The following is a 14,816-nucleotide window of genomic DNA, read 5'->3' as shown; positions in this document are numbered from 1 at the left end:
GGAGTGAGACATTGGCACCCTTTACATCTGAGGCACTGCCATTCAGGGTACTTTCTTCATCACTGACTTTGTGCTAACCACAGGGTGATGGGCCCAAGAGAGGTTTATGAGGTGGTTCCTGGAGCTAAGGATTATGCAATACACCAGGAGAGGGAATTACACTAACACCTCAACGTGAGAGTTTAGAAAGCACTTTCAGTTCATCATCTCATTGAATTCACACGCAACTTACACATGTGCCACTCCTACCGTATACTTAGGAAAGGGAGCCCCTGAGAAGTTAAGTGACTTGTATGAAGTTGGAAGTAGAGTTAGGACTTGAACTCAGGACTTCCATTCCTTGGCTCTTTACGTTGTACCTTACTGCCTCCCTGACCCACCTGAAACAACTGGATCCATCACTGTTTTAAAAGGTAGGTTTTTTTATTATTGAGGTGTAGAGAGGCCCACAGATTGCGAGATGGCTGTCATTGATAAGACAACTTGTTACAGATCCCAAGAAGACGGGGCATGCCACACCACCATGGCTGGGGGTCACATGGGGAAGCTCTGGGGTCAATCAGGAGGCAGAGGGTTTCCATGGGAGGGAATGGGCGAGGCAGGTTGAGCAGGTTTAGGATTAGCTGGTTTGAATAATGTTAGCAGGCTCTGGGGCCTGGGGACTGTCTCTAGTTGTCTGTCACCTGGCTTTAGGGGGATTCGGGCAGGGGAATAGTGGCCTGGAGTGTGAGAGCCCATAGGGGAGGTGGTGGACTGTGGGCTCTGGATTGGTTGGTTTGCATATGAAAGGCATGCTTGCAGGCAACTCCTTCACTATCTCTAGGACCTGGCCAGCCCTGGGGAAGGCAGTCCCTACAGGGCCAGCAAGGCTTTAGTTGTCAAAGCATCAAAATTCAGAAAATAGGCCTAGGTGGTGGCTCACACCTGTAATCCCAGCACTTTGAGGGGCTGAGGTGGGAGGATTGCCTGAGCCCAGGAGTTTGAGACCTACTTGGGAAACACAGATACCATCTCCACAAAAAAAAAAAAGAAAGAGAGAGAGAAAGAAAAGAAGGGAGGGAGGGAGGGAGGAAGGAAGGGAAGGAAAAGCATACTTAGCAGAACCACCTGCCCCTCTAATCAGTGCCCCTCCAGCTCTCATGATGCCACCACTTTCTCATGCACCTAGACTGGAAACTTAGGGTTAGAAGAAGCGTATCAATGTGTCCTTAGAAATATTCTCTTAGGTTTGGTCTCTTTTCCATTCCAAGCAGAGTAGCCTGGGCAGTAGCCCTTGGTGTGCTCTGAACTCCTGGACCTCAGTTGCCCATCACTGAGTGTTGAACCTTGTACTTAACGAGGTTCTACTTCTTGCAGGCGCGTGGAGTTCTGAACATCCACACAGTTTTCCCTGCTGCTCTGTAACTGCTTCTGAGCGCAGGGACTGGGTCTTTTTCCTTCTGCCAAAAACCCTGTCAGCGCCAGTCTCTTAGGAAGTGCTCACCAAATGCTTGAATGAAAAACAGAACCAAGCACGAGGCTGCATCACATCCTGTGATGTGGAATGTGCATTTTCTAAGATTTCTGGGAAGGAATTACTTAAGGAAAGCTAAGTGGAAGCGTTGGGAGTTGGTCTCTGAAGTGGGAGTAGGATTTGGATATACAAAATGTGAGACTAGGAGCTCTCACGGGCCCCAGGGGCCTGCCAGCCCCAGGCACTTCTCGGTACTATAGACGCCAGCTTTAAAGCTCTAGCCAGTTCCCAGCACAGCCTGGAGGGCCTGATGAGAAAGCAGTTTGTGTTGCAGCGCTGCTCTCAAGAGATCCTGGAGGCCCAAAGCAGCAGCTTTGCGCAGACAGAAAGAAGTCAGCTGCCATGGGCCTTACTTATTCTGTATCCCACTTCTGTTCCCTACAGGGATGGGAGGGGCTGGGGTGTAGGTTGAGGTGACCAGAAGGCCTCCTTCAAGCATCCCGCGATCAAGAGCGGCTTCCAGAGGGTGCCAGTGAGTAGTATCCAGTTCCCTTTGGAAGAATTTAGAAGCTGGACGCCATGGCTTGTGCCTATAGTCCCAGCCACTGAGGAGGCTGAAGCTGGAGGAATGCTTAAGACCAGGAGTTCAAGACCAGCCTGGATGGCATAACAAGACCCTGTTGCTAAAAATAAACACATAAATGATAGTAGAGTCCTGTACTCTGGTGCTGTAAGCAAACGGGCTCGGCACAGGTTGTCGCTCTAGGGGCCAGGTGTTGGGGTGGTCTTAGCAGATACACACGCAGCACAGGGAAGGCCGCCTGTCTCAGGGAGCCCGGGTATGAGGCCAGAGCTCTTCGGTTTCTCAGGGCTGAGTTCCTCTTCTCCTAAGCAGGACCTCATTGCTATCCGCTCACTACTTCCTGCCCCAGGTGGTGTTTCCCTACACAAGCAAGAGCTGCATGCGGGCCGTGCTGGAATACCTCTACACGGGCATGTTCACCTCCAGCCCCGACCTGGATGACATGAAGCTCATCATCCTAGCCAACCGTCTCTGCCTGCCACACCTGGTTGCCCTCACAGGTAACTAAGCGGCGCGCTTGGGGACCTCCCCGCGGGAGAGGCCAGGGAAACCCCAAGGTGCGATGTTCTCCTCTTACCTCTCTCTTCCTGGGGGACAAGCCGATGTCCAAGGGACTAAGCATACATGAAACGGAATCTGTTGACGGGCGCAGAGTTCTGGATGAGGACATAGAGTGAAGAAGGGTGTGTGCGGGGCCTGTTTGATGGGGTCACCTGAAAGGCTCTCTCCAAAGGCGATTTCAGCCCAACAAAATGGAACATAAGGCTGGGCACAGTGGCCCATGCCTGTAATCCCAGCACTTTGGGAGGCCAAGGCGGGTGGATCACTTGAGGCCAGGAGTTCAAGACCAGCCTAGCCAACATGGTGAAACCCCGTCTCTACTAAAAATATAAAAATTAGCCATGTTTGGTCGTGGGCACCTGTAATCCCAGCTACTTGGGAGGCTGAGGCAGGAGAATTGCTTGAACGTGGGAGGTGGAGGTTGCAGTGAGCCGAATTTGCGCCACTGCACTCCAGCCTGGGCGACAGAGCGAAACTGCATCTCAAAAACAAACAAAAAGTGGACCATGACAGTGCTTTATGGTCTTTGCTTGACTTCACTTGGACAAGCTTAAGAAGTCAAAAAAGAATAGAACACAATTCCCACATTTCTATCCTGTGGTTCTCCTCCTCCTTCCTTTCCTTTTATTTTCCTTCTTCCTCTTTTGCCTTTTTGCTTCTTCCCCTAACTTTGACATCACCTTCTCTTCCTCCTTCCAAAAACAGCACACAAACATCCCTGCCGCTCCTTAGTCCCTGCACGGATTGTGCGAGCTGGAGCTCAGCTTTTAGTGTGGACCAATCCCAGGGGCTCTCTGAGGTGGAGCAAGAACTGAGTCATGGGGGAAAGCCAGCAGCAGGCAGTCAGGGTCCAAGGAGCCAGGGAAGAGAAGTGGTACTCATGGGGTGAAGGGAGCCTGGGGCCAGAGACCCAGGCAGGCAGACAGCTCTTGTTCATGTTGGAGTTGGCATTTGAATTGGTGGTGGTGGTGGCATGGGTACCAGTGCTGGTGTTGATGCCGAGGTTAATATTCTTGCATAGGTTGGGGGGCAGAGAGCAGATCCTCACATACTGAGTTAAGGTTCAGGGAAGGACCCAGTGTCAGAGCTGCTGGGATCCAGGCAGATGATCAAGATCGGGGTTCAGATAGGAGGGAAAACAGCAATCCTGTAAGGAAAAATGAATGATGAGGTGGGGCTGGGTTATGGAAAGAAGGCAGAAATCGTTGATCAGAACCAGAATATTAAGAGCAGAGGCTGCAGAGGGAATCCAGGGGCCCCAGAAGGGGATAAAGGGGACTTTGGGGCAGATAGTAAGAGGCTTCTGAAGATCCCAGCTACAACGGTGTATCTTTTTCTGCTCTCCATGAAACAATGGTGTGATCTTCCCAGAGCACATAAAACTTCAAATTCCTAGATGGAATAATTCCACTTTTAAAACACTGTCTCCAGAGAAATGACCCAAAGGGGAAAAACGCATAAAGTTATTTCTAGAGGTTCATTTCGTCATGGCAGGCAATTGAAGCAAGTCAGAGAAAAACCGTTGGTTAAGCACACACGGGCAGTTTTCACGCGGTGGTCATTAAAAATGTGAAACTGGACTGCTGCATGGAAAGGCTTATTGAAAATAATGTTAAGTAACTTTTCTTGAAATTATCGATACACACTAGGGAACATATACAAAAATGTTTATATCTGCCTTATTAAGGATCAGTAGAAGATGCCAAGTTTGATATAATTGGCGATGGTTTAAGTTTTGTGAGATATGCTTCCTGTGAGGCCATTAATTCCAGCTGAAAACTTTTATTCAGTAGAACACAAATACATAAAAGCACATTAAACATATGTTCAGGTTACTGAATTATTGTTGTTGTTATTTTTTTTTAGAGACAGGATCTTGCTCTGTCACCTAGACTGGAGTGCAGCGGCCTGATCATAGTTCACTGCAGCCTCAAATTCCTGGGCTCAAGCGATCTTCCCAACTCAGCTTCCCAAGTGGCTTGGACTATGGGCCTGCCTCATCACACCCAGCTAATTTTTAAATTTATTTTTATTTTTTATTTTTGACAGTCTCACTCTGTCGCCCAGGCTGGAGTGCATTGGTGTGATCCTGGCTCACTGCACCCCCTGCCTCCTGGGTTCAAGCGATTCTCCTGCCTCAGCCTCCTGAGTAGCTGGGACTACAGGCGCACGCCACCACACTCAGCTCATTTTTGTAATTTGAGATGGGGTTTTGCCATGTTGGCCAGGCTGGTCTTGAACTCCTGACCTCAAGTGATCCACCCGCCTTAGCCTCCCAAAGTGCTGGGATTACAGGCGTGAACCATGGCACCCGGCCTAATTTTTATATTTTTTGCAGAGATGAGGTCTCGCTGTGTTGCCTGAACTGGTCTTAAACTCTAGCCTCAAGTGATCCTCCCATCTCAGCTTCCCAAAGTGCTGTGATTGCAGGCGTGGGCCACCAAGCCTGGCCTAGTTTAATGAATTATTATAAAGCAAAATGCCTTTCTAATCATGACCTATGTCAGGAACTAGAATCTTGCCGGCCACCAGAAGTCCTCTGCCTCTCCCTCCTCTCTCACAGACCCCTCTCTCCTCCCTAAGAGGAAGCCCTTTGCTTAGTACTCCTTCTTTTTATGGTACTTTTTATGGGCATATTTCCTTACTTTCCTTTATAGTTTTATCATCCAAGTGTGTGTCATTAAACACTACAGTATGGTTTTTTACATTATTTTTTACTTTTTAAAATTATTTTTGGAGATGGAATCTTAACTGTCACCTGGGCTGGAGCATAGTGGCATGATCTTGGCTCACTGAAACTTTCACCTCCCAGGTTCAGGAGATTCTCATGCCCCAGTCGCCCGAGTAGCTGGGATTACAGGCACCTATCAACTTGTCCAGCTAATTTTTGTATTTTTAGTAGAGACGGGGTTTCACCATGTTGGCCAGGCTGGTCTCAAACTCCTGGCCTCAAGTGATCCACCCGCCCTGGCCTCCCAAAGTGCTGGGAGTATAGGCGTGAGCCACCGTGCCTGGCCGGTTGTTTGTTTTTGAAGTATTATTATGATCTCTTAGATCTGAACATTCTTGATTGGTTTCAGTTAATTGCAGTTATCCTCACTGAGGCTCAAATCCTGCACTCTTTGGCTTGGCTCGAGTCTTACGAGCTTCCTCTCTATCTGGAATGATGGGATGTTCTAGGTTTCTCTTGAACATTCTGTGCCCTAGACCTGGAATCAGCCATTTCTCCAGGAAGTCCTGGTTTCTTGTGTTGGAAGTGGAACTGGTATTTGTGTGCACTAGGAATGCTCATTGTACTGGGAAGACTGTTGTTTCTAGGTCGTTTTTGTGGGCAGAGCGGGAAAATATATTGATCTTTTTAAAGATAAGATACCTCATGAGTTTATACTGATGCTTCTAATTAAAATTCAGAACCAAGAGTGTTTACTTCTTCAATATAAATGTTTTAACTTAAAATGCAAAGTTAGTACACAATTTGTTACAAAATGTAAATTAAAGCAAACAACTAAACTTAACTTGTAGTTCTAACTCACAGTTCTCAGCCTTTTTCTGTGATCAGCAGACATGAGGTTTCACACACTCTCCCTTTTGTATCAGAGGCTGGTTCTATTGGGAACTTTGACCCTACCTATATCAGATTATGTCGCAGGACATACGTAGTTTGAAAAATCCTCTTAAGATAATTCTAATGTCCTCCTACTCTTCCTACCCCACCCCGTCGAGGTCTTGCTCTCCTCCCTGGGGTCCCCCTGGTGGCAGCAGACTTCATAGCCTGGGGCCTTTTCGGGCCTGTGAGGACCTGCCCGGGCCCTGGTTTTCCTTGCCCTGCAGTGAGCTGGGGGACATGGGGGGCAGGGTGAGCGCGGGTCATGTGCTTCTTCAGCTGATTGGTGGCCGTGTGTGTCACAGAGCAGTACACAGTGACCGGGCTGATGGAAGCGACCCAGATGATGGTGGACATCGATGGGGACGTCCTTGTGTTCCTGGAACTGGCTCAGGTATCATGGCAGGGGAGGGAATCTACAACAGTCTCAATTCTACACTCTGCCTGCCCATTGGCTGTGAGTGGGAAGGGGTGGAAGGCAGTCTATGCGGGAGAACCGATCATCGGACTGGGCTCTTTGACTGTGCAGAGCCCATCTCCTCCTCCATGCCAGGAAGCAGCTGGGGAACTCCTGATGTACCCGGAGGGGAGCTGGCCAAGCAGGAAAGGAATGAGACTTTAGGCATCAGTAGGGCTGGAGAGGGAACCCCAGGCTCAGGCTTACACATGGTTGCTGCCTGCCTGAGGTCATTTAAGGGGCAGTGAGGACTCTCCATCTGAAATTAACTGCTCACTCCCTTAATCCCAGACAAGCCAAATCTCCCACACTGGCCTTCACAGTGCCAGAAATTCAGCCACCAAAGATTAGCGTGTGGAGTGGAAGCATGGCTCACGCAGGGCTTGCAGACACCCCTGGGAAGGCAGCTCCCTCAGCTCATTGTCAGTGCCTTGGTACAGGCTGCCTTGGTCCTGGATGCGGAGGAGAGGGAAGTCACGTGGGGTGAGATCTGAGGAGGGCAGATGCAGTATGAAGCCACTACATAGGGCTCTGGAGTCTGCAGCGAGGATGCCGGGAGTGGGCAGAACAGAGGTGAGACGATGGTGGTGCTGGTGGTGGTGCCAAGGAGCCTGAGGCAGCATCATCCTTCTCAGTTTTGTGTGGCCTTGCCTCTGGCGCAGGCTCTCTAGGACTGCAGGGCCGCTGCCTGCCCTGCACCAGAGCTTCAGCTCTGAAGGCAGCTGGAGGTGTCTATGCAGACCCTCTCCCCTGGGGATTTCAGTACAGATGCTCTTCCCTTCTGTCCCCAGTTCCACTGTGCGTACCAGCTGGCCGACTGGTGTCTCCACCACATCTGCACCAACTACAACAACGTATGCCGCAAGTTCCCCCGAGACATGAAGGCCATGTCCCCAGGTGAGCATCGGGGCCAGCCCTGGCAGTACCTGCTGCCCTCCCCTTAGGGGTCCACAGCTCCCACGTAATCCCAGGGACCCGGAGGCTGCCAGTGATCCTTGACCTTGGGGCTGGGAGCAGCCTGCGAAGGAGCCTCCAGCCAAGCCAAGGGGCCCCAGGAAAAGCGCTGGCCTGGAGGCTCCGCACCCTGCCTCTCTGGCGTCTCATTCTCAGAGGTATGAAGAGGATACTGGACTAGAGTTGGTCGATTTCAGACTTTTCTGGACAGAATACCATAATAAGAAATACATTTCATCTTGTGACCCAGGCACATATAGGAAAATATATACATCTTTTTAATCATGCTTATGGCCCACTAAATTGATTGTACAACCCAGGAATGGGCACAGGCCACAGCTTGGACCACCCAGGTCTGGGCATCCTCCGAGGCCTCCTGTCTCTTCTTGATTAATTTCTTAGGCCCTAGAGCTCAACAGGAACTGCACAGCCTCCAGAGAGAGGCATCCCTGGCCTCCCTGAGGGGCCTGCCACTCTTTCCATGGGGTCCTCTCTGGGCTCCCTCCGCACTGCCGTGACCCTCCTCCCTGTTCCATGTTTTTGCTGCGTGCTGCCGAGTCTTCACCCCGATCTCTCCTTTTCACTACTACAACCCTTCAAAAAAAATTATTTATTGTTTTGAGACAGTCTAGCTCTGTTACTCAGGCTGGAGTACAGTGGCATAATCTCAGCTCACTGCAACCTCTGCCTCCTGGGTTCAGGCTATTCTCATGGCTCAGCCTCCCGAGTAGCTGGGATTACAGGCACCCACCACCACGCCCGGCTAATTTTTTGTATTTTAGTAGAGACGGGGTTTCACCATGGTGCCCAGGGTGGTCTCAAACTCCTGACCTCAGGCAGTCCACCTGCCTCAGCTTCCCAAAGTGCTAGGATTATAGGCGTGAGCCACCACGCCCAGCCTAGCATTTTCTTTCTAGAGCAAAGGTCCAATAGCATCACTGCCTGGTTCCAGACCTTCCATTGAAACAGTAGTCTTCCACGGCCCCCCGTACCCGGCAGAATAAGGCGAGCCGTTCCTCTGGTCTGCTGCTGTGTCCTGCTGTGCCCTGACTCCATATTCCCCCCCGAACCTCAGCTCTGGCCAGAAACTTCCACTCATCCCCTAACCATGCTGAGTATCTCCTGGCCGACATTCGCTTACCCCTTCTCCCTTATCCTTCACCTCTGTCCGTTTCATTCCCAATGCACAGGCAGCCCTTGTCTAGATCGCTCCCATCTTTGTAAAGGGACTCAGCTTCCCCAGTGCTGACTTTCAGACCTGCTTTTTGGGCACTTTGCTTGCCTCAGAGGCTCATGTGCCGTGGGCCATGGGAATGTGTTGGGGGCTGGGCTGGGGGCCTGCTGCAGGCCTTGTGGTGGGGTGGGACTGGTGTCCCACGCTCCTCTTGTCCCTCTGCCTCCTTTCTAACCAAGCTGCACTGTTCTTTGTTCCAGAAAACCAGGAGTATTTCGAGAAGCATCGGTGGCCACCTGTGTGGTACCTGAAGGAGGAAGATCATTACCAGCGGGCACGGAAGGAGCGTGAGAAGGAGGACTACCTCCACCTCAAGCGGCAGCCCAAGCGGCGTTGGCTCTTCTGGAACAGTCCGTCCTCCCCATCCTCCTCGGCAGCCTCCTCCTCGTCCCCGTCTTCCTCCTCGGCTGTGGTCTGAGATGCTGCCACCCTCTTCTGACCCTGCTGCTGTTGTCCCCATCCGCCCTCGCCCCTCTGCTCTTCCGCATCACCCCATCCACCTTACAGGGACCGGGGGCCCACGTGACCAGGACCCACAGGGTGCAGCTCTTCTTACCAGCCACCGTGGCTCAGCCAGAGAGGAGCCGGGCCCTGTGGAGCAGAACGGGAACCACCTGCAGAGGTTCCCAGACCCAAAGCAGGACAGGAGACAACTGCTTGGAGGAGCAAAGCGCTCTGGCATTTTATCTCTGGGTTTGAGAGCCCTAGAGTCAAAGGGAAAGCCTCCCAGCCTCGAGGGCTTCTCTGTGTGTCTTGGTTGCTGCTCTGGCCAGGGAGGCAGCCCCCCCTCCCAGCAAGCAGAAGTGATCCTCGAGGCTCCTGGCCCTGTTGGCCATGTCTTTCCACCGATGGACTTGAGTGTTGCATTTGTTTTGTGGACATTTCCACACGAAGTCTACTCACATCCTTACTGGAGAAGTCAGGGTAGAAATTGAGCCTTCAGAGCCCAACTCAAGGCTTCTACATCCCGGGGTCCAGCTGCAAAAGGCCAGACATGGAAAGGCCTGCATCCTGCCAGCGTCCCTCTGTCCTGGGGGGCTGTGCTGGCACAGGCCTGAGAATGGGGACAGAGGTCATTCGGAGCTCCAGGCCTAGAAGCAGTGCCTCTTGGTGCAACAAGAAACTTCTCCCTCACCCCTCCTTTACCCTCAGATTTGGAGATGGGAACCAAAGAAAGCGGCTGGGACAGGTGGAGAAGGAAGTAGGAATGAGTGCACAGCGACCCCGTGTTCCTCAGGGCCCTCCCCTGCCTCTGGGTGGCACTGCTTTTTATAGGGTGGGGCAAAATTAGCAAAAAACAAAACCCAACAACAACTAAACTGAAACCGAAACAAAAAGTCACCAACAAACACTCTGTCCTCTATCCCTCCAAAGAATGAAAACCAGAAAAAGCCCCTGCCTAGCTCACATTTCTAGAAACAGAGGCCCCCATGATGAGGAGGTAAAGATTTAGGTTGCAGAATCGACTTCAATGCCTTTCAGGAAAGGACTCGGTACTTCTTTGACTGCGGAGGCCCTGACCCTGCCAGCTGGCTCCGAGGGCAGCACAGGGGCCTGGCCTCCAGAGGGCTGGTGATTGAGGGGCCGGGGCTGGCAGCAAAGAGGGGTTTGGTCTCCAGGCTCAAATGCCACCGGACTCTTGCTTTTGCCCATCTGGAGACTGCAGGCTCCCTTCCTTGCCTTCAGAGGATCACCCTACAGGGTGCTTATGGTGGATATTTTTGGGGGGGCTGCAATAGGGGCCAAAGGTCAGGGGAAGGGGCACAGGCCTGTAGTGAAAGGACACCACCTTATTACTGCTGGGGTGGGATAAGGGGAAGGAGAAGAGGGAGAATGGAGCAGGAGGAAAAGCAGGGTTGGTCTAGAGAGGAGGAGGGCGGGGCTGGAGGAATGTGGGGGATTGAAACTAGCTCCCAGCCCCCATGGGGCAAAAGCTGGGCCACAATTGCCCCTTTCCGTTTTCTAAACCTGACTCAAATTTCACTACCCACACCCTTTTTAGGTGTAAAAGATGGAGTCCCACGGAGGAGGGGCAGAGCCAGGAGGCAGTGGGGCTGTGGGCTCGGAGCTCAGGAGTCGCCTCGCCTGAGAAAGATGTTCTAGCTGAGAGGGTCTGGCCCAGGGGTGGGCTCCAGCAAAACGCTGGTTAGGCCTGGTATAGAGCCGAAACAAAGGCAGCCAGCAGGACCTAGTGACCAGAGGTTAAATCCCCATCAAGAGAGAGCAGGCGGCTGGAGGACAAGCGGCTCTAACCCCATGGGGAGCCATGTTGTCCAGGCCCAGGCTCCTCCAGGACTGTGGCTGCCTCCCCTCCACGGGCCTTCAGGGCGGCTGGCTGGAAAGCCATGGGTGTGCTGCCCTCTACAGGCTGCTCGGCCTCCCTGCGGCTCAGCGCAGCCCAGGGCTCCAAGTGAGGCCCAAAAGCCCACGGGCAGGGCAGCGGGGACGGAAGTGGGAGCCTGGAGCACCTCCACCTCCCTTCTAAGGAAGGCGGACAGCGTTGGGGAACGCCTGGGCCTCCCAGAAGCTGTGGATGAGAGAGAGAATGGGTCCTCCAGGGCAAGGGGAACGGGAAATAGGTCTAGGTGCCTGCAGGGCTGAGCAACCTGGGTACCCTGGTGGGGGTGCAGGGAAGGCCGGGACAGAGAAAATGAAGGTCGGCCCAGGGCTGTAGGAAGCCGTAGGAGAGTGACCACTGGACTCCCTGAGAAACAGGGCCGGCTCCCCAACTTAGGGGACCCACTGCCCCTTCCCCGAGAGCTGTCGGAACCAGATACAATCCGGCAGCCCAGAGAACCCTCCTGGGAGGCTGTGGGTAAACCAGGCCAGCACTGGTGTCCCTGTCCCCAGAGGGAGGAGCAGACAGGAGAGAGAGGGGAAGGAAGTATGAATCCCAGTCCCCAGGAACCTAGCTCTTTGAACTCCAGAGAATTCCTGGATGCAGGAAAACACCCCCAGCAGGCCAATCCTGAAAACAGAGGGGAGGGAGGGAGGAAGGAGTCCCAGCAGGAGCACAGCCCTGGCCTCCTGTCACTCAAGAGCTGATTCACAGGAGGAGGGGAGGTTGGGGGCGGGAGACAAAAACCACACCTCTTTTTATATAAGGTTTCATATTTAATTTGGTCATGAATTCATAAATACATAAATATTTTGTACACAATGTGCTTCCTTGTATTGTTTGTACTATAACACATTTCAGATAGGGACCTTTGACAGGGCAGAAGCATGAAAGGACACCAACCATGAGTGACACACTGTAAGTGGCTGTCCTGTATCACATGCTGTTTGGCCTGGGAATATAGCAAAACCTAACGTAACTAAACAACAAAAAACCCCAATTATTTCATGTTGTCAGGAAGCTTACTTTAAAAGAATAGCTTGGCCTGGTGTGGTGGCTCACGCCTATAATCCCAGCACTTTGGGAGGAAGAGGTGGATCACCTGAGGTCGGGAGTTCAAGACCAGCCTGACCAACGTGGTGTAACCCCGTCTCTACTAAAAATACAAAAATTAGCCAGGCGTGATGGCAGGTGCCTGTAATCCCAGCTACTCTGGAGGCTGAGGCACGAGAATCGCTTGAACCCAGGAGGTGGAGGTTGCGGTGAGCGCAGATCACGCCGTTGCACTCCAGCCTGGGTGAGAGAGTGTGATTCTGTCTCAAAAAATAAAAAATAAAAAAAGAATAATCTTAAACACTGATAAGGCTGACACTTCAGATACATCTTCAAGGAAGGCCTCTGTGGAAGGGACAAGGGAGCTGGGACCAGACTGGCTCCCTCTGAGCCCTGAGGCTGAGCGTCCTGCACAGGAGGCGCAGCAAAGGCAAAGACCAGGAGGTAGCAGCAACTGGTGCATTCCAGAAGTGCAGGGGACGATGCGTGGGACGCCAGATGGAAGTGGGAGAGGATGGAAGTGCAAAGACCAGAAAGGCCACCCCCTCCTAAAACTCCACGGACACAACAGTCTGAATGTGTGATCTTCAGGCAATTCCAACTTTGTCCCCACCAAACCAGTCCCGGAACAAAACTACACACAATGCCTTGAGACAGAAAAGACCAAAAACTCCTGGAATGACTACCTGCTTAAATGATCCTGCCATGACTGAAATACTGTGGAGAAGAATTTGTTAGAAAGAGGCTGAAATGGTTAGTGAGGTCTTAAAACAATAATAGAACGGGACACAAGAACAAAATCTTAATGCGTCAGCCATTCTAGGTCCTGTTGCCACAGTGTTTAAGAACTGATATTTCTGAGATGAGTCAGATGCTTACAGACGGGCCAAGCTCCTCAAGTAGGGAATCTGTACCCTAAAATGCAACTCAGTGGCTCAGGGTGACAGATCACCAGAAGTGAGCTGGGCCATCTACTCCTGAGATGGCAACCATTTCATACAACTCCCAAGCACCATCTATTCTTCCCCCTTGATGCCATGGCAGACGTGGGAGACAGATTTTGTCCTCTCTCTCTTGAACCTAAACAGGGCTCAAGTTCACTACATTCACTGGAAATGGGATATGACATAGACCCTATTTGCTGTATGTGATCTAACCCGTCTGCCTCAGTCCCAGCCTGTCCATAGATAGGGGCTACAGGTGCAAATGAGACTGCCCAGGTAGGGACCAGTCACACACAGGACTTCACATGGATCCAGTTCTCTTCGGTCCCGACTCACATGTAAACAACTACCTATAAATAATACTCATATACTTGTAAGGTTGTCCAGTTCAAAAGGCTGGCCCCTTTAGAAGTTGCCAGTCATTGAAACCAAAGTACAGCTGAGGGAGAACTGGAACCCAGACAGTGACATCTTACAGAGGACTTTTTCTTCTTCCCCCATTGTACGTCTCCTCATTTTTGTTTACCTAATCCATTCACATAACTGTGTAAACAAGTACATTTACTAAAGTTTCTTCATATTCATAAAATAATCACATACAGAATTATAAAAGTAGAAAGGTAAGGCCAGGTGCTGGGGCTCATGCCTCTAATTCCAGCACTTTGGGAGTCTGAGGTGGGCGGACTGCTTGAGTCCAGGAGTTCGAGACCACCCTGAGCAACATAGAGAGCCCCCCATATCTAGACAAAATACAAAAAATTAGCCGGGCATGGTGGGGCACGCCTGTGGTCCCAGCTATTTGGATGGCTGAGGTGGGAGAATTGCTTGAGCCTGAGAGGTCAAGGCTATAGTGAGCCAAGATTGCACCATTGCACTCCAGCCTGGGAGACAGAGTGAACCACTCCCCCTCCCCCCGAAAAAAATTCACATCATATAGTGTCAAGTGAAGTTGGACATCAACTGCATAAATGCTAAGCCAGATAGATCTTGCAATGTAGCCCACATAAATAAATAAAGCGTTTATATTAGGATAAAGTGCTGTAAAGACAATAGGACATCCCAAACCAAATCTCAAAATACACACAAACATAGAGTGATCTAGATATTTACATAGTGTTCACATTCCGCTTACAAAAATAATTCCACGTGCAGTGAAAAAGTCCCAGGATGTTCCGTCCACTGCGTGATGTTGGATGGGAGAGTGTCTTCCAGTACTGGTCATGTGACAATTGTGGCAGTTTCCTACTGGCTGGAGTCCAGTTGGGCTTTTTCCAGAAAAAAGGTAACCAGGGAAGGTCTGATTTCCTCAAGAGATTCACACTCAGGACGTGGCAGAGTCTGCATTATCTTCTAGATACATGAACTTTCCGGAGCTCAACAAGCGGTCCTGAATCTTCTGCTTGGCAAGTCTCTCTTCCAGCGTCTCCAAGGCATCCAGTAGGGTGTTGACAGAGGCGGCCCGCCCGGTTTTGTTGACCCACTTTATCAGCATCACGTACAAGGTGTCCCTGGAGCTTGCTGCCTCAGCTTTGGCCACCTTTATCTCGTTGTTCGTGAGGCCCAGCTGCCTCACGAGAGGCTCCCAGGCGTCAAAGGGCACGATGGCTGCAAAGTCATCGAAGCACTGTCTCAGAG

The 14,816-nt window shown here is 51.4% G+C and overlaps 2 protein-coding genes across 7 annotated transcripts in view; one reads left to right on the top strand and one right to left on the bottom strand.

The window, feature by feature from the left end:
* The window catches only part of LOC105482066 (Rho related BTB domain containing 2), a 25,929-nt gene extending 13,553 nt beyond the window's left edge, over positions 1–12,376 (top strand). For all 5 annotated transcript variants that reach the window (XM_011741936.3, XM_011741938.3, XM_011741937.3 and 2 more), the window contains exons 7-10: positions 2,386–2,536; positions 6,507–6,595; positions 7,450–7,555; positions 9,047–12,376. In XM_011741936.3, coding sequence (XP_011740238.1) covers positions 2,386–2,536; positions 6,507–6,595; positions 7,450–7,555; positions 9,047–9,264 — 564 coding nt within the window. In that variant the 3' untranslated portion in view covers positions 9,265–12,376. The remainder of the gene's footprint in view (positions 1–2,385; positions 2,537–6,506; positions 6,596–7,449; positions 7,556–9,046) is intronic.
* The window catches only part of LOC105482067 (TNF receptor superfamily member 10b), a 53,334-nt gene continuing 49,230 nt past the window's right edge, over positions 10,713–14,816 (bottom strand). For both annotated transcript variants that reach the window (XM_011741940.3, XM_011741941.3), the window contains one exon: positions 10,713–14,816. In XM_011741940.3, coding sequence (XP_011740242.2) covers positions 14,503–14,816 — 314 coding nt within the window. In that variant the 3' untranslated portion in view covers positions 10,713–14,502.

This window comes from Macaca nemestrina, chromosome 8 (assembly GCF_043159975.1).
Source record: "Macaca nemestrina isolate mMacNem1 chromosome 8, mMacNem.hap1, whole genome shotgun sequence".
Classification (NCBI taxonomy): Eukaryota; Metazoa; Chordata; class Mammalia; order Primates; family Cercopithecidae; genus Macaca; species Macaca nemestrina.
This window is presented reverse-complemented; position numbering and strand designations above follow the sequence as displayed.